General features: G+C 42.5%; 1 protein-coding gene across 2 annotated transcripts in view; it reads left to right on the top strand.

The window, feature by feature from the left end:
• The first annotated feature begins 312 nt into the window (after nucleotides 1-312).
• Nucleotides 313-24,992, top strand: part of LOC311018991 (uncharacterized protein) — a 41,821-nt gene continuing 17,141 nt past the window's right edge. For both annotated transcript variants that reach the window (XM_084018132.1, XM_084018133.1), the window contains exons 1-5: nucleotides 313-457; nucleotides 4,118-4,396; nucleotides 6,103-6,263; nucleotides 15,151-15,336; nucleotides 22,727-22,771. In XM_084018132.1, the coding sequence (XP_083874258.1) occupies nucleotides 4,150-4,396; nucleotides 6,103-6,263; nucleotides 15,151-15,336; nucleotides 22,727-22,771 (639 nt within the window). In that variant the 5' untranslated portion in view covers nucleotides 313-457; nucleotides 4,118-4,149. The remainder of the gene's footprint in view (nucleotides 458-4,117; nucleotides 4,397-6,102; nucleotides 6,264-15,150; nucleotides 15,337-22,726; nucleotides 22,772-24,992) is intronic.

Here is a 24,992-nt window from a genome sequence, read left to right as displayed (position 1 = left end):
CTCTATGAACCTGATTCGGATCATTGACTTTTTTCATATTTCATATATAATGTGTCACTGCTGCTAGAGCAGTTTGACATAACTTATAAAGTTATACATTTGTCCACGCTGTTGCGTTCTCATTGATGATTCAAGTTATTATAGTGTAATTAAAGAAGCTCCTGTCTTCCGTCAGGTGAGATCTCAGTGCAATAGTTCTGTGCTTCTGGGTTAACGTGGTATGGTCGAGCAGGTCAGTGATTAAGCCGGGCTCACTCAGCCACAGTCTAATCTGATTTGTGCGTCCTATAATTAGAAGAGCAGCGTGTCTGAAGGAGGACTGAAGAGTGAGAGTACGCCGAGTCTCCTTCTTCATCATCGTCTGTTTGGGTGTGTTTGTGAAGCCGTCCCTCCTCCACATGGACCCGGGGTCTGGTGGTGTTTGAGGACCAGGTTCTGCTGCTGCAGGGACCTCCAGGTGAGAGCTTCACTGATTGATTGCTTTTGGTCCGGATTACTAAACTTTCCAGCAGTTATTTCAGGTGGCAGACGTGTCTGCACAGCTTGTCTCTGTGTGATATTGGCAGCGGCTGCAGCTAATAATCCTTCATTATTGATTTGTGTGTTGAGTGTTTGCTTGATCAATTCATGGAGCAACAAGATCTGATTAATTTTGCATAGACTGTGCAAAATATGAACGTAGTCTCCATGATGTCACACATTTCTGAAGAGTGAAGCTCAAAGTGGGCGGATCCCTCTGGCCATCGCCATCTTGGTCGTGACGACATAGCCTAACTTTAAAGCAAATAGGCGGCCTAGTCTCGTAAAAATGACAGCACACAACTAAATTGTATTGTGAATTAAGTTTTGAGGGCAACCTATTTTGTTGTGGTTTACATCTAATTTGCCGTATCACAAATTGGAGTCTGTGGGAGCAGGAGGGTCAAGTGGTGGACGGGTCAAAAAACACAGGACACAGGAGACTGGTGTTATTGTCCCAAGAACCAAATATTGTTGCATTTTTGTTTTGTTCATTTAAAGTAAAAAAAATGATGATTTTACTAAACGGCACCAAGTAGTGTTGCTGTTTTGTTTTGATTTGTTAATTAACCGCATGTTTCAAACTTTTTAAAACAGCAGCTTGGTCCAGAAAAAAAAATATTACCCTGGAAATATAACTGAGAGTGCAGTTTAGTTATATAGGAATATCATCTAGTTAATTTAGTTTAGCTTCCACGATGACACCGTTGGTTGCCTTCTGCTGTGTGCCATCTTTTAATTCAACTGTGATCGTCTTCATTAAAGACAGCTGCTGATGACGTTTTTTCCTCTTCTGGACAACCATTTAAAGTAATGAAAAATGTCAAATAGACCATAAAGCTGGGTATGCTTTAGGGCGTGGCTATCTGTGATTGACAGGTCGCTGCAACTGCTACATGTCGATACGACAAAGAAAAGATGACGGCCAAAAACCAAGACGGCTATGCACAAACACCAAGATAGTGACAGCCAAAACCCAAAAGGTAACAGTCAAAAAGCAAGATGGCCAAAAAGCATGATTGCAATGCTCAATAACAACATGGAACGACCAAAAACCAAGATGGCGACAACCAAAAACCAAGATGGCGACAGCCAAAAACCAAGATGGAACAGCCAAAAACCAAGATGGCAACAACCAAAAACCAAGATGGAACAGCCAAAAACCAAGATGGAACAGCCAAAAACCAAGATGGCAACAACCAAAAACCAAGATGGAACAGCCAAAAACCAAGATGGAACAGCCAAAAACCAAGATGGCAACGACCAAAAATCAAGATGGCGACGGCCAAAAACCAAGATGGAACAGCAAAAAACCAAGATGGCGACAGCCAAAAACCAAGATGGCGATGGTCAAAAACCAAGATGGAACAGCCAAAAACCAAGATGGAGCAGCCAAAAACCAAGATGGAACAGCCAAAAACCAAGATGGCAACGGCCAAAATGCTGAACTTGCTTCAAAATTGCAGTCCACAGTAGTCTGGTGTCGACCCCACCGTATCCCCCTTCTGCTGTGTGGACTCCCTATTTTAAATAAACTGATTGTCCTATTTAAAGGATGCAGTTTTTTTTGCTGGAGCACCATTAAATTAAAAGTGTTCACATTTGTCCTGAGCAGAACGGTTCTTGGTGGAGTTTCTAACCTGCGATGCTAAACGAATATTGATTTGACGTAATGAAGCCTGAGTAATGTGAAAACATTCTCCTTAAGGAGGCCCTAAAAGCCCATCATGAGCATGACTGCACCGCCGGGTGAAATGGTGCGTTTTAAGCTGCTCCTCTACAGATGGGTCGAGCAGATTATGGGATGGCATTTTCACGCTTTTTTAAGCATCTTTCATTATAGCGCTGCACCTCTTATTCTCCTCTGCTGGTAATGATACTCCAGAGGCTCCTCCTCAGCCTCATATTAAATACACTGTGAGCTTCCTGCAGGATAAAGTAATGGCTCGGAAAAGCTCAGATGACTCTTTCATCATCAGTGAGTCGAGACCCCCAGTAGGCCTGAAACGACACCGTGGTGCAGCTTCATCATATCAAAAAGTTATGTTAACAATTTGCATGTACAAAGTTGAATATTCAGGGAAATGTTCTCCCCGTATTCTCCGTGGTACTGACTCTTTTGTGAAGGTTTCCACATGAAAGGAGTACTCGTTTGTTTTCCCCCCAGTAGCTCATAAATTAGCTTAGCCCGTGGGCCAAATGTCCAGAGGTTACTTAAAGACAGTGTGTTTAATTAATTGGAAAACACTTTTTTTAATAGTTATTATCCCAGTATGAAATGTAATCCTTGTTATCTGTGCTCAAACATAATTACCACCCGTGGGACTTCTCTATTAGACTTCACTTCAGTGGATAATGTCTTCAGATGAGCGTAGGACCGGATTTACATTGGTGCACTTCACTCAGTGCTATCTGTCAGACGCTCAATACAAAGATTCAAATGTGTTGAACAAAGAAAATCCTTTAGGACATCCCACCTGACTGAAATGTGACAAAAGATGATTTCACAACTGGTTCATTATAAGTCTTTATTGTCGTACTATGTACAACCACAACGTGGAGCAGGCGACGGAAGTCAGACTCCCTCCATCAACGCTGCTACAAGACGCATAGACCAGGTTAGCTAACACGGTGGAGAATGAATAAATAAATAAAAGTAACACAGGTCACCAGCAGAGATGTTCTGTCAAAGCAAGTTTTCCCAGAGGCCAGCATATTTCTTTTTAATTCTGTGTAGTGGGAGTGTATTCTGTATTTGCTGGGTGTGTATTCTGCGTAGAATACTGTGAATTAAGAGTTTTTTCTGGCTGTCGAGAGCTGAAAAAAATCACAGTGCAGGAGGAGCAGGAGTGGGCATTGGATTCACAATATTATCCCGATTATCATCAAAATATGTTTAAAACTCACACTAAAGTGGCACTAAAACATACTGGGATCACTTTACATTTTGTTCAGAGTTTTTGTTATTGAGTCAGAGATAAGAACTTTTTTAAGCCACTGTGAAAGTTGTAAGATAAAAACACAGACAACTCCCAGACCGGACAACGGCATGGGAGCACGCTGCTCTTTACAAGGGACGAGAAAAAAACAGTAAAAAGACATAACAGAATACAAACGTTTGAACATAAGATTAAAATATTATACATGTAAAATAAAATACTGTAGTGGATGAACATATATATATTTATGTATAGTGAACATATAGTGCAAAGTGTGGATAAACAGATACAGTAGTAGTAGGTCTCCAACGATTCATTTCATTATTTTCCATCTATAATGTCTTAGTATCCAAATTCATGCAGTTTAATATGAACAGAGAAAAGCACAACATTTCATATATGAGGCTGAAAGCTGTATTTTGTCAAATTCTTGCATTAAAAATTAGAGTTGGCATAATAATGACATGAATTACTTTTCTGGTGGACTAACCCATTAGTCGTTTAGTTGTTGCAGTTCTAACAAAGTGGTTCAGTAACTGATACCAATATCACTAGTAATTAATTCATTAACCCCAAACAAATAATATTGAAGAGCTGTTTTATAAATAATAGTCATGTAAGTCAATCTATGTGAATATTTTGACATTTTGATGTTCCAGAGCTGAACTCTGTGACAGAAGAAGACGGTACAATGGAAGACGATTTCCCAGAATCCTCTCTGGTCGGTGAGCTTCAGAGCTCTAAAACGGAGAATCCGCATTCTCTGCAAGACCTGAATCCGGACAAGTGCCAGGACCCTGAGAGTTTCAGACAGGATCCAGAGCAACAAGGGCTTCGCTCTCAAGATAAAGTAGAGCATACAACATGTGATCCAGATCCACCTCAGGACCAGCTGGGAGGGCATGGACTAGACCAGAATCCAGCAGGAGGGGATTTAGGTGAGGTTCTTTACCAGGTCCACCATCGCAGATTGGTGAGTGTGTCGGACCAGGCCCTGGTTGCAGAAGGAAATCTGATTGCATGGAAGTCTATGAGAAAATTACCCTATTTCTCACTTGATTTATTGGGCCCTAGTTTCGTAGACCAGGCGCAGTCAGCACTCGGCGCAGTCAGCACTCAGCGCACCTGCGCCACGCCGACGGGGTGTGTCCGCCTGGACTTTGCAAGTTTCGTGCACCGCGCCGGCTCGCGCAGGCTCGCGCAGGCACTCCTCCCGTCTCGCCCACCGGCGCAAGTGGGAAAGAGGGAGGAGAAGAAGGCTTGATGGTACAGTCAAAACTCCGGCAGCGACGGATATGGACGCAACGGACCGCCGAACGAACCGGCGAGTGGGCGGTTCTGTGTTCAAGTTGGATCAATTGGATAGACGTCCTGCGAAGTGGGCGGGACTTGAGTTTCGCTCTGCCGTTTCCAACATGGCGGCCGGGCCACAAACGATCTCATTTTACAGTTAAACTACACGCTAAAGCATGTTTCTGAAAACATTTGAGGCGGGAAATGTGTAGTGCAGTAACAGAATCTGGATTAATATTTGATCAACACTGCCTAGTTTGATAGTCTGAACGAAGTTTCTGGAGCCGGCGGCATTGCGTTGGACGGACGGCATTTGCATAAAGTTCAATCCATCGAACTTTATGCAAATTCACGTAGGCCTACGGCGACAGGGCAGTCAACTCGACGTGCCGTATCCATCATGCGGAGCTCCTGCTCTACATAGACAATGAATGGGATCCGTTGACTTGACGTCCGTTGCCGGAGTTGGTACACCAACATATTGTCTATGTAGAGCAGGAGCTCCGCATGATGGATACGGCACGTCGAGTGGACGGCCCAGTCGCCGTATGTGAATTTGCATAAAGTTCGATAGATTGAACTTTATGCAAATTACGTCCGTCCAACGCAATGCCGCCGGCTCCAGAAACTTCGTTCAAACTATCAAACTAGGCAGTGTTGATCAAATATGAATCCAGATTCTGTTACTGCACTACACATTTCCCGCCTCAAATGGTTTCAGAAACATGCTTTAGCGTGTAGTTTAACTGTAAAATGAGATCGTTTGTGGCCCGGCCGCCATGTTGGAAACGGCAGAGCGAAACTCAAGTCCCGCCCACTTCCCAGGACGTCTATCCAATTGATCCAACTTGAACACAGAACCGCCCACTCGCCGGTGCGTTCGACCGTCCGTTCCGTCCGTATCCGTCGCTGCCGGAGTTGGTGTGTCTGTACCTTTACGCCGGCACAGCCACCCTCCGCCGCCCTGCGCTGCGCCACGAAACTAGGGCCCATAATCTCTAAAATATGACGGAACAAACAATAGTGCATTTGGCGCGAAATCCTATCAGCGTTGAGATTCTCCTCCCCATACTTCACTCCCTTATTAATGCGTTTCATTCATTCTCAAAGATGTTTGGATTGGCGCGCAGTTGGCGGAGTGGTTAGAGCGCATGCCATGTACGAACGTACATACGCAGCCGACCCCGGTTCGAATCCCGGCTGGAGGTCCTTTGCTGCATGTCACATCCCCTCTCTCTCTCCTCATGTTTCCGATCTATCCATTGCTAATAAAAGGCGTCCATGCCTCAAAAAAAAAAGAAAAAAAAAAGATGTTTGGATTATAAACTATGATTCATCCTGCTCTACCAAGCGTCCCATAAGGATACGGACAGAGCCGCGTACCATGGACACACTGGCTCCGACCAGGACCAGGACCGGGACCGGGATCTGGATCTGACAACAGCCAATGAGGAGGCAGTGGGGGAGTCAGGTGGCAGCGTCCCAGCGTTGGTGATCACTCAGGCGGAGGAGGTGAGTGCAGAGACAGAATCATGTATATTCATGGCTGCCTGGCGGTGCCAAACGTCTCGTCTTCCTCTCTTTGTGTTCACTTCTCTCAGGTAGCTTTCTTCTCCACATTTGCTGCCTTTGTTCTTTGTTTAAACGATGTCTCTGATCAAGTTCAAAGCCACGACGTCCTGACAGCTTTTCTTCATCAGCCTGACACTCCCTCTTTTTTCTGATTCTTCAAAACCATTCTCCATTTCTTCATATTTAGAGACGTAATTATTCCACACGTCACATTGTGGATTTAAGACGAATGGAGAATGTTTTCAATAATGTATTTGTTCATGGTGAACTGTTTTAAATATGTTTTGACTGATGAGATGAGAAATTATTACTTTCATCACAAACACACAGCATTCTCCACAGTTTTCTTTTATCTTTCACCAATATGTTTTTAATAACAATTTTTACTAATCATGGAGGTCTTTAAAACCATTTGGTCCAATGGCGGACATGTCTCTCTCTCTCATGAAATAACAGAAACAGCTTTGTTTGAAGCTTTGTGACGTCAGTTTTTTAGATAATTTAGCAGGTTTGTTTAGCCTTAGATGGAGGGGAATTGAAGCGATTCGTCAATAAAGCAAAATTATTTCCAACCATCTGCTGGTCAAGAGATAACTAACCAATGGCACTGCACAGTCTATGACCCAGGTGTGTTCTGCTACTAGCAGCTAATGAAGCCTGCAGCAGCTTTGCAGGTTTCGCAGCGTTTTAACTCCACAACTCTAGATAATTTTGTTTCTTTAACACGTAGTCTTCACACGACTCAAGCGATGATGCTTTCTATCAAAGATCCAACAATGCAGGACTTTCAACCAGAAGTCTGGTGTTGGACACCGTGTGTCCCAAAGTTTTTCCCCAGTTTTTTCCTAAACCTGATTAAGAGGATTTGTTGCCTAAACCTAATTTAGTTTTGTAGCGTCATCCATCTTATTTTCGTGACAGCCAAGAGCATTCTGGGTATTGAAATAGCCTGTGGTCCTTTCAAAGCTAGCTAAGCTTCCATCTCTTCCTTTGGGCGGCGTTGGGTCGGGCATGTCCGGCAGATCATAATGGCTGCTCTTAATCCGACCACGTCCCTTCCTCCCACGGTGTTGATGAGCGTATTCTGTCATATGCATGACATAAGTGCATGAAAAAACGAATAACGACAAAATTGTAGCGAAATTCATGGGTGCTACCGGCCACGTGATTGTTCGGGCTGTCTCTGTTCGGAACCATCTCTGGCTTTATAAATGAATTTAAATTGAACAGGCAAGTTGTGTTTTAATTCATATTTATAAATCAGCTTCCATAATAAAACAAAGTCAAAATCAGCTGGTTCAGTGATCATGTCTGATTGCAAATAATGTGAATAATAATATGAATTGTATTAATCCAATAGCCTGCATCATCAAACATCAACACAGTCAGATAGTCACTGCATGATGGTGTGGTGGATGTGTCAGGTCACATGACTTCTAAAACATCCAATGTGTTCCCTTCTTTTACTCATGTATAGCAGAATCTATCAGGATCAAGAGTTAGGAATAAAGGGACAATAGGAAGTTAAAAGACAAAACCAGACTGTAACGTTATTGTATGAAGGAGAAAATGAACAAATGTGGGTCCAGTCACAGCCCTGCAGCTCAGACCTGACTGAGTTTAAGTCTCTCTTCTTCTATCAACTTCTCTCATGGACTCCATTACCGCCCTCATGTGTACACGCTCAGCCATCCAAACCGCCTCCAAATAAGTTTCCTCAGGAGCACTTAAACCAAATCGACTTTACTGATGTGAATTATGAAGATACTGATATCATGCATAAAGTTATTTACCCCTCAGAAGAATTCAAATCAGTCATTCCCTCAGACGGCGATACGGGGGAACTAATATGAATGCAAATAGGATTAGGCTCCTGCATTAGTGTCTGATAAACAATTTACAGGCCTGAGTGTTCACAGGGGGATACGCTCTCCACTGGGTGTGGGGTTGGGGGAGATGCCAATCCAGCCAGGGAGGGGGGAGGTTAAGAAGCTACTACTATTGTGGAGTAGACTCCATGTTTATATGTAACTGCAGTTGCATCATTGTATTGGTTGAAAAACACCAGAAGCAAGTTGAAACAGACAATATTGTTGCGTCATAGGATGTCAGAAAAGGAATGCAATAAAAAGATGATCTTCATTTTCATAGAATACAGTCATTGTAGCTAACGCAGCCATTAAATGGACTGACTGGACTGAATTCTGGTCTCTGCCGCTCCAGTTTTCTCACATTCATCAAACACAGTGATAAATCAATGATGGAGATCAACCTCAGCAACATAAGCGTGTTAGTAGACGTATAAACAGTTAAGCCAGCTAACATGATAACAGCATTCAGTGAATGAAGTCTAATATCTGTGATATGACATTTACTTTACAATATGACTGAGCTCAAACTTAGCTAAACCTTAGGACACATAATATAATTGCTGTTACAAAGTAATGATGAGGACGTCGTCAGGATGTTGGTTTGTAACGTAATGAAGATGAAGGGGAACTGTTACACCATGTTTGATGGTGATGTTGTGAAAGACGCAGCCATGATTATTCTACAAACCCAAGAAAAATTTAAATGAAAAATTGCATTTGCCTGTGGTCGTCTATAGGCTGTAATGGTTTTGCAAGATTAAAACCATTTTCACCAGTATTTATAGAAACCTTCTCCGGTTTGTAAACAGAGCGCCACCTGCTGTGTCCAAACACATCAAGCGTCTTTTCAAGGTGCTGATTGTGCGCTATGGAGCGAGTACACCTCCGGGTGAGTCTGAGGGTTAGTGAGTGGTATCATCAACCAGGGTGCCAGGGCAGAGCCTCCATCTACTCATAAAATAAGTAATTATGGGAAAAGAGCCCAGTGTTGGTGAACTTTATAATGAATGCCTCAAAGATGCGTATATGAGCATATGACCATTTCAATTTACATTTACATTACCTTTAGGGCATTTAGCAGATGCTTTTGTCCAAAGTGATTTACAATAAGTACATTTGTTGAAAGAAAGAAACCACGGAAGTCCTTGTTCAAGGTGCAAACCCACAGAACTGTTTAGTAATATATAGGAATCAATGTGTTCATATAGTGTTTAGTTTTATTTAAAAGACCATAATGCTTTGTAATATAATGAAAATAATTATTGAACAAGATTATAAATTCTGAAAATATTATTGTAATTTCAATCCTACAGTATTATACAACTGTAGAATAGAAGAAAACACAATAACCAATTATTTTGCACACACACGTCGGCACTGAAATGTGCATAAGTATGCTCTTGAGTGTGCGTAGAATTAGTTCTTACCTCAGAACTAATCCCACCCATTGTTCTTGGTTCGTCACGTTTGATACCTGAGTCCTCCTTGTTAAACTTCACACCTCAACTCTTCCCTCCTTCAGTGTGTTTATGCACGTGGTGTTTGTGATGCTGATGCAGCGTGACAGTCAGCAGCACCAATTAAAGCCATTAGATCCAGTGACAGTCACGTGTCTCGGTTACGTCCAGCAGGGACAACCTGCTTGTTAAACATCAAACATGTTGTTCCCTCACTGATCTGATCGTTAATTAAAACCACAACACTGTTTGGTTTTATGTTTCTGTGCCACTTCAGATACATATTGATGTTCAAGAAAAAAGACGTGAAAAAGAATGAAAAACATTGTTTTCATTAATATCCACATGAAGAAACACTTAAACAAGAACAGTGCGACATGTAAGATATCCTTCGTCACCACATTTGAATCAAAAGCAACCAAACCTCCTACATGACTTTGAACGTTTATTTATACAAGTCAACTGTCAAATATTTCAGATAGTAACCCCTCCTCTGTATGGAGGATTCTTAGCTGACCATCATAGAAAACTACCATGACAACATCTTCAACTCTACACTTAAGTATTGAGTATTTTGATGATTGAGTGATGTACAGCATAGTGTGTTGTAGTCCACAGTGTAGTATATGCAATATAATTAATGTCTGTATTGTACGACAGATTCTATACAACATTATGTAGTGTATGGAGTAGTGCACAGCATAGTGTAAGCATTGTATGATGGCGTGTACGCCACAGTGTAGGTAGTGTAGAGCGTTCTGTATGGAGTAGTGTACCTGAGTGTATAACCTATTGTCACCAAATGTTTTCATCTCCATTTTTCAATTCTCCATTGGGTAACAAGGCAATTACATTCAGTTCACTCCTGTTTAGTTGACACACACCTTACCCTACTCAGCCTAATAATGTTTTCAGGGACTGCCCGTCGTACTGATGGCCCATAATTTACAAAAATGTCCCATTCGACCAAAATATACTCTCCCTGCAACAAAGAGAAGCACATGGCTAATTACGTCATTGGACCTTCCTGGGGCCACATTTGTCTCACTTTACAATAGCAAAGGCATGACCTGCCCCATGCCTCTGATTGACTGGTAGTCATTGCCTTCATTGCTTAGGGTGCTTAGGTTTAGGTTGAGGGGTGGAACTGGTTCTGTTGAGGCTAAGAATATCTGCATGATGTATTGGGGCAGCAGTAGCTCAATCTATGGGCATTTTTGGTTTGGGAACCAGTGGGTTGCCGGTTTAAGTTTCGTACAGTAAGAGTACAGAGTATGGACTTGTAGCTAGAGAAATGCCAGTTTGCCTCCTGGGCAGGGTGCCCTTGACCAGGGAGGCAGGGTGCCCTTGACCAAGGAGGTAGGTTGCCATTTCCAAGGAGGCAGGGTGCCCTTTCCAAGGAGGCAGGTTGCCCTTGACCAAGGAGGCAGGGTGTCCTTGACTAAAGAGGCAGGTTGCCCTTGATCAAGGAGGCAGGTTGCCCTTGACCAAGGAGGCAGGTTGCCCTTGACCAAGGAGGCAGTGTGCCCTTTCCAAGGAGGCAGGTTGCCCTTGACCAAGGAGGCAGGGTGCCCTTTCCAAGGAGTCAGGTTGCCCTTCACCAAGGAGGCAGGACGCCCTTTCCAAGGAGGCAGGTTGCCCTTGACCAAGGAAGCAGGGTGCCCTTGACAAAGGAGGCAGGGTGCATTTGACCAAGGAGGCAGGGTGCCCTTGACCAAGGCACCAGACCTTGGGTCTGCAGAAGTCCACACAGAGAGGGTGGTGAACGGGTAAAAGAAAAACACAGGACACTCACCAGGAGAGTGCTGATAGTGTCCTGTTAAAACCAAATAGTTTTGTTCAGTACTTTTTTGCTTTATTTGACGCATCATTTTAAGCCAAACCATTCTGTTCTTTTTACGATGTTTTCTCCTGTGACAAAGGCTAACTGCTTTAGTGCTTGTGTTGAGCTAAAGTTAAGCTAACATGGCCAGGACCAAACTCGATTCAGCTTCTTTAATGGGTGCTCTTTTGGTTATATTCAAATGTTTTTCTCACTGTCCAGGTATTTATTATCAATAATTCATTTGGTATTTCTTCAGTTACAATAGTCCAACCGTTCCACTGGTAATACTGTGAAGCTGTAGCAACACTATATTGTGTGTTCCTCCTGTAAACCCCAATGACACCAGTAAAACACACAACATGCTGAGCTTCACCACTGAACAAGTGAAACGATGTAAACCTGTAAACCTCCATGTGATGATCACATCTGAATTAAAAGCCAAGCAGGAACCTTCTCTGAAGTGCAAAATAGTGTCATTATTATTTACAGTAAGAGTGATGTTGAAATAATTAGCTGAAATCAGAATGAGAGGAGTGACGTGTTTTATGGTCCTTTCAGTGTGTGTGTGTGTGTGTGTGTGTGTGTGTGTGTGTGTGTGTGTGTGTGTGTGTGTGTGTGTGTGTGTGCAGGACAATAGTGACTGCTCAGGTATAATTAGCTCTCTTGGGACTCCAGTCCTAAACAGTTAAAGGACGATCTTGGCTCTGTGAGATGTTAAACTGCTGCTGCTGATGTCTGTTGCCAACTGGGGCCTAATTGTAGTCAACAGGCTGAGGCAGCCCGCTCGTTGTGAAGATGAACGCCACCTTCAGGGAGGCAGACGGACATTTTGTTGAGTTGTAAACACTCTCTCATATGCTAATTCAGCGGCACCTCAGAGTTGCTTGAGGGACACCAGTGAATATTGGAAGAGATGAGTGGTGGTTTACGTTGTGTGGAGTTCACTCTGTGTTGTTTGGGTTGGGCTTCACACTCATACAGCAGGTAGGAAAGTGTGTTTATTTCATCACCGGTGTAATGGAACACAGTGAACAGAATCAGGCTTAGAAAACACTTCAGGATCTTTGGAGGTTCGGCGGCAAAAAGCATTAGTTAATAATAGCTAATAGTCAATCATTTATTAAATATACATTTTTCATTAATAATTTAACAACTTAATGATTCATCCACACATTCTTATCAGACCGTATGAAACACTACTGCACATTCTGGTACATTGATTTGTTTAATGCATTTACTGAGTGCTTTTTATTGGATGATAATCCCCTGGTGATATGGCTATGTAAATATGTGTGTCATCTGCATTATAATGGTCATTTATTTATTTGATTTCCATAATCTGAGCCAGTCAGAGCATGCAGATATTAAATAGAAAAGGCCCAAGAATGGTGCCTTGGTGAACTCTACGTCATATTTGTCCACTCAGCTGTGTCATTACCTATAGACACAATGTAGTCCCTGTCCTTTTAACTTACAAATTACAAAATACTAATTACAAATACATAGCTATTGTCAGATCAGTAACAACTTTGGTTGGCTCATCTCATTTCTGTAACAAGTGCAATGTTAAAGCAGTGGAATTAGGAAGCTAGCTAGCTAGACAGCAGATAGTTGGCTAGTTAACTAGCTTGCTAATTGTGTTATTCTTTAACACTACACTGTTTCATCACTCGACCTCCTGCGGCAACTACAGGTTGACGTTGTCGTCTTCTATTTGTATCGTGATCAATGATGTGGATATAACAACCTCTGAACCTGCAAGCATATTGCATGTGTATATTTTTGTTTGAATCTACACTCAACAAAAATATAAACGCAACACTTTTGTTTTTGCTCCCATTTTTCATGAGATGGACTTAAAGATCTAAAATTCATTCCAGATACACAATATTACCATTTCTCTCAAACATTGTTCACAAATCAGTCTAAATGTGTGATAGTGAGCACTTCTGCTTTGCTGAGATAATCCATCCCACCTCACAGGTGTGCCACATCAAGATGCTGATCTGACATCATGATTAGTGCACAGGTGTGCCTTAGACTGTCCACAATAAAAGGCCACCCTGAAATGTGCATTTATCTGGTGTGACCACCATTTGCCTCATGCAGTGCAACACATCTTCTTCGCATAGAGTTTATCAGATTGTCAATTGTGGCCTGTGGAATGTTGGTCCACTCCTCTTCAATGGCTGTGCGAAGTTGCTGGATATTAGTGGGAACTGGTACACGCTGTCGTATACGCCGGTCAAGCACATCCCAAACATGCTCAATGGGTGACATGTCCGGTGAGTATGCTGGCCATGCAAGAACTGGGACATTTTCAGCTTCCAAGAATTGTGTACAGATCCTTGCAACATGGGGCCGTGCATTATCTTGCTGAAACATGAGGTGATGTTCATGGATGTATGGCACAACAATGGGCCTCCGGATCTCATCACGGTATCTCTGTGCATTCAAAATGCCATCAATAAAATGCACCTGTGTTCTTCGTCCATAACAGATGCCTGCCCATACCATAACCCCACCACCACCATGGGCCACTCGATCCACAACATTGACATCAGCAAAGCGCTCACCCACACGACGCCACACACGCTGTCTGCCATCTGCCCTGAACAATGTAAACCGAGATTCATCCGTGAAGAGAACACCTCTCCAACGTGCCAGACGCCATCGAATGTGAGCATTTGCCCACTCAAGTCTGTTACGGCGACGAGCTGGAGTCAGGTCAAGACCCCGATGAGGACGACGAGCATGCAGTTGAGCTTCCCTGAGACGGTTTCTGACAGTTTGTGCAGAAATTGTTTGGTTATGCAAACCAATTGTTTCAGCAGCTGTCTGAGTGGCTGGTCTCAGACGATCTTGGAGGTGAACCTGCTGGATGTGGAGGTCCTGGGCTGGTGTGGTTACACGTGGTCTGCGGTTGTGAGGCCGGTTGGATGTACTGCCATATTCTCTGAAACGCCTTTGGAGACGGCTTATGGTGGAGAAATGAACATTCAATGCACGAGCAACAGATCTGGTTGACATTCCTGCTGTCAGCATGCCAATTGCACGCTCCCTCAATGCTTGTGGCATCTGTGGCATTTTGCTGTGAGACAAAACTGCACATTTCAGAGTGGCCTTTTATTGTGGGCAGTATAAGGTACACCTGTGCACTAATCATGATGTCAGATCAGCATCTTGATGTGGCACACCTGTGAGGTGGGATGGATTATCTCAGCAAAGCAGAAGTGCTCACTATCACACATTTAGACAGATTTGTGAACAATGTTTGAGAGAAATGGTAATATTGTGTATCTGGAATGAATTTTAGATCTTTAAGTCCATCTCATGAAAAATGGGAGCAAAAACAAAAGTGTTGCGTTTATATTTTTGTTGAGTGTAGTTTCTACATAAATTTGCTACACTCACTGTACACTCAGAAACACAAGTTTTTTTTTTTTCCATTTTTCATTCAAGCAGTGGTCAACAATGATTAGCTGCGTCCACAAAGGTCAAGTATCTTTGGTCAAAGTTCAACTAATATAAGTAACTAAAACATCTGTCACAACACACATCATACTCTGGCATAAGTCCACGGCTTAGTCTCCTATTTATTTGTAATATCTACCAGCATTATTTATCCAGTTAAACCAGCCACCATTGATGGCTTTCTTCTCTGTGTTCTCTAGTCCCTGCGACCAGCATCAGTGAGACCAGCCGAACCACAGAGACCGGCAGACCTGCTGATCCATGTGACCTCCCCAGATCCCAGTCTGAGTCCCAGCAGCGATGGAGGAGATATGGCCTGCTCCGACCTCCTGTCTCTGACCAGCGACTCCTTCTCTCTGGCCAGCGAGCTGACCATCTCCAGGATGGTGAGTGGAAGATACAATAATTATACAAATATTTTAGGAAAGACACACACTCAGTGATCAGTTTATTAGGTACAGCTAGCTAAGTCATTCCAACAGTACTGCAATAAACAAACTCATTGATTTAAATAGACTGACTTGGAGTGGACCTCACGTTTATGTCACTGCTTTTGTATTGTTGTAAAATGTGAGAATAAGAATGCAACAAAAGATAATTTTATTTTTTTTATATAATATTGCCATCAAAGACGCCCTTTGAAGCAAAGCACAGCCTGGTCTCTGCAGCTCATTTCATATCATTTTTCTCCAGTTTGTCACAATGATAACTCAATGAAGAGATAATACATTACCAACATTCTCAGTAGGATATTTTATAATGGTAAACACCACTGATCAACAATAGCATTATTAGCAAGTTAGCAGAAGTAGCATGTAAATGGTTTTACTACCTACTACTTCTCATTATGACTGAGCAGAAATGTAGCTCAGCCTTAAGACACATAATATAATTGGGCTTATAATGTAGGACGACGGTCCGTAATATAAAAATCATCAAAGAATCTCCGTATTAAATGTGCTGAACATGACAAGTACAACATTATACGTGTTGACAGATTTCGATGTCTTGAGTTTTTCTTTTGTATAGATACTGGGTTTATAGAAGATGTCCATCCTCGGTCACTGAGTCCATTTAGATTGGATCTGTTCAGTGAGTACGGCTCCAACTTCTGCTGGAAAACCAGTCAGATAATTAGAGAAGGCGTTCAGATGAACCATATTTTTTATGATTTTGGCGCTCACATGTGGCAGCATGGGATTTCAGGAATGTGGTCCTGTATGTAACTGTGGATTTTCAGTGTTGTAGATCTCAGTAGATCCACCCATCCATCCATCCTTCTGCTCGCTGCGACGCTGCTCTGATAAAAAAAAATTGAAACCACATTTTGTCAGACAACTTGTCAAGAATCAGAGAAAAGAAATAAAAGAAAGGACCTCCATCTTGTCAAGATGAACCTTCTGAACTGAACAACAGCGATACTCCCCTCTTAACAAAACATTCATGTTCCTCTGCAGAGCTATCGAGTTTCATCATCAGCCTCTTTATGGAGGGGTCACCGGGGGAATATGGAGCCCGACGAATGAGCGCCGAGGCTGCGGCGTAATCATAATTCCTTTGACCTCCGGTGACCCCTCGGAGGCTGTGACAACAAGGGCCACGCTGCAGAACGGGCGACTCCTTTCAACGCGCCGCCCGATCCAAAATGGCTTTTTCATTTCTCAAACAATCAGACGGTAGCGGCTGTGAATGAGAGGGCAAATTACACAAACCTGAGGGTCCCGGGGTGAGATAAGAGCTTTTTCTCCAAAGAGATGGACACTAAGTGCACAAACCTGCAAAGTCGTTATCTTCCTCCGCTCTCATTATATGTCCTCTCTGACTCAAAGACTCATCTGAATGCATCCAACGGCAAAGCAGGATTGTTGGAAAAATCTCAATTAATATGTTAATGTGACCAAGAAGTTTCATTACATCATCATCCTCTCTGTGTCATCATAATATCACCGTTATTGTGTTTTTAAAATCCAACCTCCCTACCAGCCATGTGCACACATAGATCAAATCAGGGCTTGAGCCCCTGCCTTTTGCCCTTGTAGAGACAAAGTGGACTTTTTCTGCATGGGATTTTGTTTTCAGCCCCAGAAATATCAATTGAATCAAAATATTTTGTTTATTTGTTTATTTCGGGCATGTCAATGAAATCGTCATCATCACACTCCATCTTTGTTCAAATAGTACAATACACATGGCCGAAAGGGAAAGCGGGAGAAGCCAAAGCTTATCTAGTCCCGCCCCCATTACCCACAAGATAAAATCTTCATCATAATCTTTTCTTTTCCGGTGTTCCTGGGCGATGCCCATAACTGCATGCATGTGAAGTTGAATGCATATGCAAGTGCGCTTCACAAACATCAGCCTATACAGTTCATTCGGCTCGTTTTATATTAATGTTTTTAGGAATTGCTTGACAGTGTCACTATTGGGCAAGTAGGCGAGTGAGTCTCTGCCGATCCAAGTAGCAACTCGAAATGTGCCAGCTAGCTAGGTTACTTCTAGTTCGTAATGGAATAGGTGGAATACGTACAAGTTCTTGTGTCACATCACACGAAATTAAGGACGGTCTCATGTTGCCAGCAGAAAAAAATAAATGACTTGTGAATTTGAGTTGCTGCCCCTCTAACATCCTCTGCACGTGATCCAGGTCCCTGCAGCTCAACGTGTTTTACTGGTGACGGACAAGGAGCCAGTAAAACACATTGAGCTTAATGTGAAGATGTAGCTTAATAATAAAAACAATCAAATAGATACACACCTGACACACTGGACCAACTGAAACTGGACAGAATTTGGCCAAAACGGTTTTTTGTACCAGGCACACTGGTTCTGGTGTAAATGATCCCCGTTGCCTGTTTCCACTCCACACAACAAACAATAATCAACAACAATAATCAGTCCAGACAGTCGGATCCAGATGAAATGCTAAAGTGGCTAAGCTGCTTTTGCCTGTGACCAACATACTATTGGGCGATCTCAGTCCATAAATTGTCCTTTGCCTGGTTGTTGAGGTAGTCGTTGCGGTGTTGTCTGCACATTGCCCACCAATAGTCTGAAAAATGTGTCTTGGACAGAAAATAGCCTCTTATCTCGAAAACAAACAGCCATTTTTCCAAAGACTTATTGCTCTGAAGATACAAACAACTAAAAATACAAATATTGGCTGATTATTATGCAAAATGACAGCGATAGTTTTTATGACATCAGTTGGACCTACGGATTGAATTAGTCAAATTTCCCAATGCAGAAATCTACTGAAATTGAGGTATGGAACAATTTATTTTCCCTGCACAAATGTTTGCTGTGCAAGCATCCATAAGAACCCACAAAATCAGTTTTCATGAAGTTCTATGGGAATTTTTCAGAGGAAAATCAGTGCTTGCTGTGAAACTACTTTAATAATCCACAGTCTTTCTTCAGAGCACACACACAGTTAGAATGAAGTGTGTGATTTAATATCCATTTCTGCCAACGTCATAAATAATTAATCAAAGTACCACCTCTATCATGTTGGAGTAGATTCATAGAGAGGAGTCAGTGGGATTAAGGAGTCACTAATAAAGCTTAGTCATGCATCAGTGGAGCCCACTTCATCACAGTGTTTAATGTGTTTCTATCCGTCTCACTGGACTGTTTAGGAACATTTAATTTTCAGACAGACTTGCTGAGTCGTGACTGCAGGCGGCTGTTTGATTTGACAAGTGTAATTAAAGGGGAAGTCCCGCCCTCCTGGGTTTCTGCCTCATTGTAATAATGAATCATTTATGGCTGCAGGTGCTCTCTATGGGAACGCCATAGAATCACTATTCTCATATGGATGTTCTCCCATCAACAAGCTGCTGTTATTCAAAATGATGTAATATTACGGCCTGTTACCTGTACATGTTTTTCATCAAATCAAATCAGATGATTTGATTAATTCAGTTACATGATTAAAAGCCACAGACACTTCTGATACAGACATTTGTCTCCATAAGCAGCTCTGGCTTTGTGAAGTCTTTTAAATGTCAGACCTGTTTTCCTTGAGCTTTCCTCCCTCCTAGTCTCTGTGAGTTAACCCGAGGGATCAATATCTCTTTCTTTCCTTATACTTTATTCTTCACAAATGTCTTTTGATCTCATTAATGTTGCTAATAACCTTCTTCAAAGAGCCGAGAGTGTTCTGACAGATGAAACAAACACTGAGATGATTTAGTCTAATGAACAACTTTTTCTTCTTATTCCACCAGCAAGTTGCAAAGACGAATATTACAAGGATGTCTTTGTTTCCTCTTGATCTCCAATAGAGACAAAAACAACAACAACAAAAGACAGCTGAGATTTAAAAGGTTAATTCAACCAAAATGAAAATGTCAGCAGACAAAGTTGGTGTCACTCACTGTCCTCTTCTTCTTCTCTTTTTAATGTTGCGTCTCCTCTTCCTCCTGACCATCCTTTAACCCCCCCCCAACACTCGACGGTTTGACGAAGCGGCTTGTAAACGCCACCAATTAGGACAGGCAATTGGCATACAAGAGGGTGATGAGAGGTGGGAGGCTGTCAGAGGGTCTGGGGGGGAGGAGGGGAAGGCAGTGTTTTGACAGGATGAATAGATGGAGGAGTGGAAGTGGCTGGAAAAGGCTTTTGTTATGCTAACGGGGGCCACTTTGTTACGGGGAGCTGGGGGAAGAAACAGGAGCCCATTGAGGTCCCCAAAACACACCAGTGGGTTTTATTATGTTGGGGGAAGAGGAGGGGGACACACATGAGAGGACAACCACACGATGAAACCTGATTGGCTCAGTCCGGCTGAATCTTGACTCTGGTCTGTACTTTGTTTGTGCCGATCTGAAACCAGCAGTCGACTCAGGGACCCTTCAGAGGAAGTGGTGGTATATTGTGACCCCTCCATAAATGATTGCACATGTGTTTGGTCTCTGAATGACAAGGAATTAGAATTAGAACTACTAGACTGTTTCTTCAGTAAACTTCTTAATTTGGATTCATCAACCACATGATTAGACACAATTTGATGGGAAATATGCTCTCAAAATGTAAAACACAGAATTTAGAAAAATTAAGACGGAAAACACAGAATTTGGGAAAAAATAAAACGGATTTCATAGGGCCCTAGACGTCGTCATCCTTAGGTCACAATGATTTGTGGACTGACGAAGCCTCAAGTTGTGCATTTTTGGAATCTTGGTTTTTGGCCGTCGCCATGTTGGTTTTTGACTGCCGCCCCCTTGTTTTTTTTGACAGTCTCCATCTTGATTTTTGGCCATCACCATTTTGGTTTTTGATTGCCACCATATTGATTATTTTGGCAGTGGCCATCTTTCACATTTCTACATAAATCCAATTCTTTGAACATGGTTCAATCCGGACTTTGGGGCTGCACTCAACACTCCATCCAGTAATATGAGCATTTAATATACTCTATACATATATGATAATATCAAAAGATGAAGAGATGCTGATGAACCACATGCCTTTATTAACTTCATTGTCTTAAATTTACCAACCAGCTGAAATCATTTAGAGAAGTAACTGTTTGTGTTGGTAAATTACCAATGAGGTGCTTCCTCCTCCTCCTCCTCCTCCTCCTCCACCAGGACTCTCCACCGCTCAGTCGTCCTGCTGTGAGACAGCAGAGCTGCGTCAAGCAGAGCATCACCCAGTATTACCCACAATTCAGTGTTTGCCACAGAGGACAACACAAACCGTATGTGTGTCATGAAGCTAAATGAACAATCCTTGAGAAAGCATTGAGGTTTCTGCCCTTGAAAAAACAAAACAATATTCCAATATTATATTGGCAATTAAGATTCCAATCATATTTCTCTTTATGTGCAGCCGTTCGTACTCTTTATTAACGTAGAGCACCCACCTGACGTAATTGTCCTGTTGATGTCCAAGTCTTTCATAATGTTTCAGTCAATTTCTCCTTCTCTTCCTTTGGGCGTCCATCTCGTTCTACAAACAGTTTGCTGTTTGGTTGGAGTTTAACACATAGAGCTGGTTTTAAACGGAAAAACAGAGCAGCAGGTCAAACCTACACAGAGACACTTATTGTGAATGTAATGAACACAGGTCTAAAGAATGCAGCTAAAACCTGCAACAACAATTTCATACATTTTCATCTGAAAATGTACATTTATGAGCTGTATCAATTTGTACATGTACTATCCTGCATTAAAACAAGACCCTAAAACTAAAAAGAAGAAATAATTAAAACATAGCAACAACAAGCGAGACGAGAAAGCATAGGGACTCTGGGGAACGCACACACGCACACGCACACACACACACACACACACACACACACACACACACACACACACACACACACACACACACACACACACACACACACACAGACAGAGAGAGATAGAGAGAGAGTCAGTATATCATAAGGAGTCCTCTGGCAGTCCAGGACCAGGTCTCACTGAGCCTTCATCACTACAATCAGAAAGGTGTTCGTTGTACGTTTGTTTCCTGCAGTTGGAGAAATTACACCAACAGCTAATGGAGAACTTAAAGGAAGGACTGTGAGACAAAGACTAACATGAAAGAGATTTATTCAGAGAATAAATGAGGTAATATAACGGTGCTCATTAACCGGCTGACAGGAGACGGTAAATAAAGATGTCAGGTTGGAGATGAAAGCTGCCTCGTCCTCTCTGAAGTCTCTTTTATGAGCCTTTGAGACTTGTAACCGTCTTTTTAGGGATTTAACGGATGCGTTAGATTTGAGCCTTTGTCACTCCTTCAGGGAGGTTCACTCTTATATCAGCGTTCACCAACAACAATAGAGTCCACACACGCATCTTCATTCAGTGTACATACACGTAATCACAGCTGATCTCAGTCAGTGTTATTAATCAGCTGCATCTTCACTTTCAACCGCAGTGAAGGTTTACAGGAGAAAATACAGTCCAGAATAAAGTCAGACTAATAGGAGGAGGAAAAAGTCTTTACATTTACAGGGAGCAACACAATATTTACAGGGAAACATTATATTTCAATAGATACATTGTAATATTTAGAGTAAAGTCGGTGTGATACTTCCAGAATATTTACAGTAAAACTTATATTTTGAAAAAACTAAATCCCTGGAATATTTCGACTTAAAATATTACAATATTTTGAAGAAAACCCCAGAATATTTAGAGTTGAAACATTGTGATATTTTGATACATCTATAAATCTATAATATTTTGTTAGTAAAATAGGCCTAGGGTTTGACTTCATTGCTATGTGACCAGATGATTATTTTCTCAACATCTCTGATCATCAGAGCCTTGAGTCAGGTTGCAAAAAGAAAAAATAATAATAATAATACTTATTATTTGTATTATTATTACCATTGTTGTAATACAGCAAATACACAGAGTGGAGCATGCAGGAACTTTCACCTTCATCTTTGTTAAATATGTTTATGGCATTTAATGTGTAATATGTGTAGTAATGTCATTCCTGAAGTAAACTGTTGTGTTTCTTATTTATTTTTGTTGACTTGAACGAGATAAAGAAATACAAGAACAGGAGTTTTGTCACCAGAACGAACTGACTGATCACTTTCATACAGATTTGATCATCATTAAGAAGCAGCTGCTCTGTAAACTGTCGACTTGTTCAAGTATAAAAATACAAGGAGCGTAAAACGGTAATATTCCGGTAATAAATGCACATTTATGTAGTAGTAAATGTACATGCTGATGTCCAGTACTCAGAGTGAGAGTTTAGTGTTTGCTTCATTGTTAACGGTCTGTACTGATGTTGTTGTTTGTGTTTCAGAGTGAGGAGGACGACAGCAGGAGCGTCACCGCCTCTTCTGTCACGGTGAGTCTGTGTGTGTGTGTGTTTTAAGGCAGGAACACACCGGCCCAACCGTTGGACGTCTGAAGCGTTTGGAGAGGCTCGGACGAGGTCGGGAACACATAACCTATGTTCGGTGTGTACAGCTGCGTCGGAAGCTTTCGGAGCCGCGCGGACGTTGTCTGATCAGACTGAGCATACGAAGTCTGAGGAGGTGGGCTGTTAGACGTCTGAGCCATTGGATACTCTGATTGGCGGTGTGCTAGTGAATCAGAGTATCCAATGGCGGTGTGTGGGCGGGGCGGAAGTGACGATGGTAAACAACAAACCACATAAACAGAGATGGCGCAGAGTACAGATTTTACTTCGTCGTTGCATCACACTTTTGGTTATTTCTGCACATTTATCGAAGCAATGGCTACGTGGAGCGAAGAGACGGAAGAGCAGCTGATTGTACTGGTGGAGGAGAGACCACCACTGTACAATATAACTCTTCAGTGCTACTCCTGCACTCCGTTCCGTCATTTCCTGTTTTCCTGTTTTGGAGTACTGGCACGAGAGTAGCGCCACCCGCTGTTAAGGAGGCTTATTGCATCTCGTGCAAGCGCAGAACGTACACGCTGCTGTGTTGTCGGAAGCACGTCGAAGCGGTGTGTACAACGCAACTTTTCTGCCGAACGGGTCAGACGAGAGGCAACAGAGTGGGCGGAGAGTGGTCGGATAAGGCAGTTGGACGTCTGGGCGGTGTGTGGGGGCCTTAAACGGTGTTATGGGGACATTATGCTGATTTATGGATGTTTGAGGGTGATGCCTTGGTTCAAGGTTCGGGTCAGGTTAGGTTTAGGCTGGTAGCGGTTGTGGTAATTATCCTGGAAATTACTTTAAGTCACGTCCTGTCCAGGGTGTACCCCGCCTTCGCCAAATGTCAGCTGGGATCGGCTCCAGCCCCCCCGCGACCCTGAATACAGGATAAGCGGTAGAAAATTGATGGATAGATGGATGACTTTAAGTCAACGAATCCCCAAAAGTAAGGAAAGCAAAACTGTGTGTGTGTGTGTGTGTGTGTGTGTGTGTGTGTGCGCGTGTGTGTGTGTCTGTGTGTGTGTGTGTGTGTGTGTGTGTCTGTGTGTGTGTGTGAGTGAGTGAACATGCTCAGCCGTCCGACAGCGTCGGTGTGTTGAACAGTGGAGAGCCGTCATCATCCGCACAAACCTCCCCCCTCCCTCCCACACTGTTCCCATGGTGATATATCCCCCGACAGGACGCAGCAGTGGCTGCTTATTGGCCATGACGGCCTCCCACTACTCGACTGGCTTGAACTGAAACTAAAATGAGATACAACTTTGATATAAAGTGATAGTAAACAGTTCCTTCACACGTCTTGTTTTGTCCCACAGACCAGAACGCAAAGAGATTCAGTTTATTTTCATATAATGTTCATGTTCAGGAAGTTAAAACCCTGCAAATGTTTTCTGGAAAAGTGACTACGAAAAAAACTACGGTTGTGAAGCCTCGATTTTGGCATTTTTGCCATTTTGGATTTTTGCAACCGGTGAAGGAATTGACCATATTTGGTCTATGGGAGTAATCTTAGTAGTAGTTGGTATATTAGGAGCGACACTGTAGTAGCAATCACAAGGTAGCATGCCCAAAGCATCCCCTGATTGATTGTTTATTTGACTCAAAACTAGAGATTGAGACAATAAACTCACGTTTGCAATGTTTACTGAGATAATAAATCAAGTTAGAAGGCGGGGTCATTTTCACCCTAGACTTCTATACAATCAGAGAGGAGGCACCCCCTGATGGCCAGAAGAGAGAATTCCGCTTTAAGGCACTCAAGCATTGGCTTCACTTTTCAGAACTGGAGGTTACTGCTTGAAGTAGACATATAAAAGCCAAATATAATTAGAAATGTTCTAGGTTGTAATAGATAATATTGCCTCTGCTTTGACTGATCCGACACTAAATCAATCATAGAGTAACTGTTTGTAATCTATAAGAGAACCAGATGGAAGTCTTGAGTTCAGCTTCAGGCTGCAGGAAGTCTCATGTCTCTTTGAGGAAACGTGGTCCACACTCTCAGCTCTGTGTGTATCGCCAGTTGAAGGACAGCCTCCCTCTGTGGCCGGTCGAGGCTGTGTAATTAACACGGCGATGTCTGAGGTGAACAGTGAGGACGGCCCGGCAGGCCTCTGATTAAAGGCCTGATGGAGCTTCACAGCACCCTGCTGGACAATAAACA

This window comes from Eutrigla gurnardus (assembly GCF_963514095.1).
Source record: "Eutrigla gurnardus genome assembly, chromosome: 9".
Taxonomy (NCBI): domain Eukaryota; kingdom Metazoa; phylum Chordata; class Actinopteri; order Perciformes; family Triglidae; genus Eutrigla; species Eutrigla gurnardus.
Note: the sequence above shows the minus strand (reverse complement) of the source record. Positions and strands in the feature narration are given on the sequence as shown.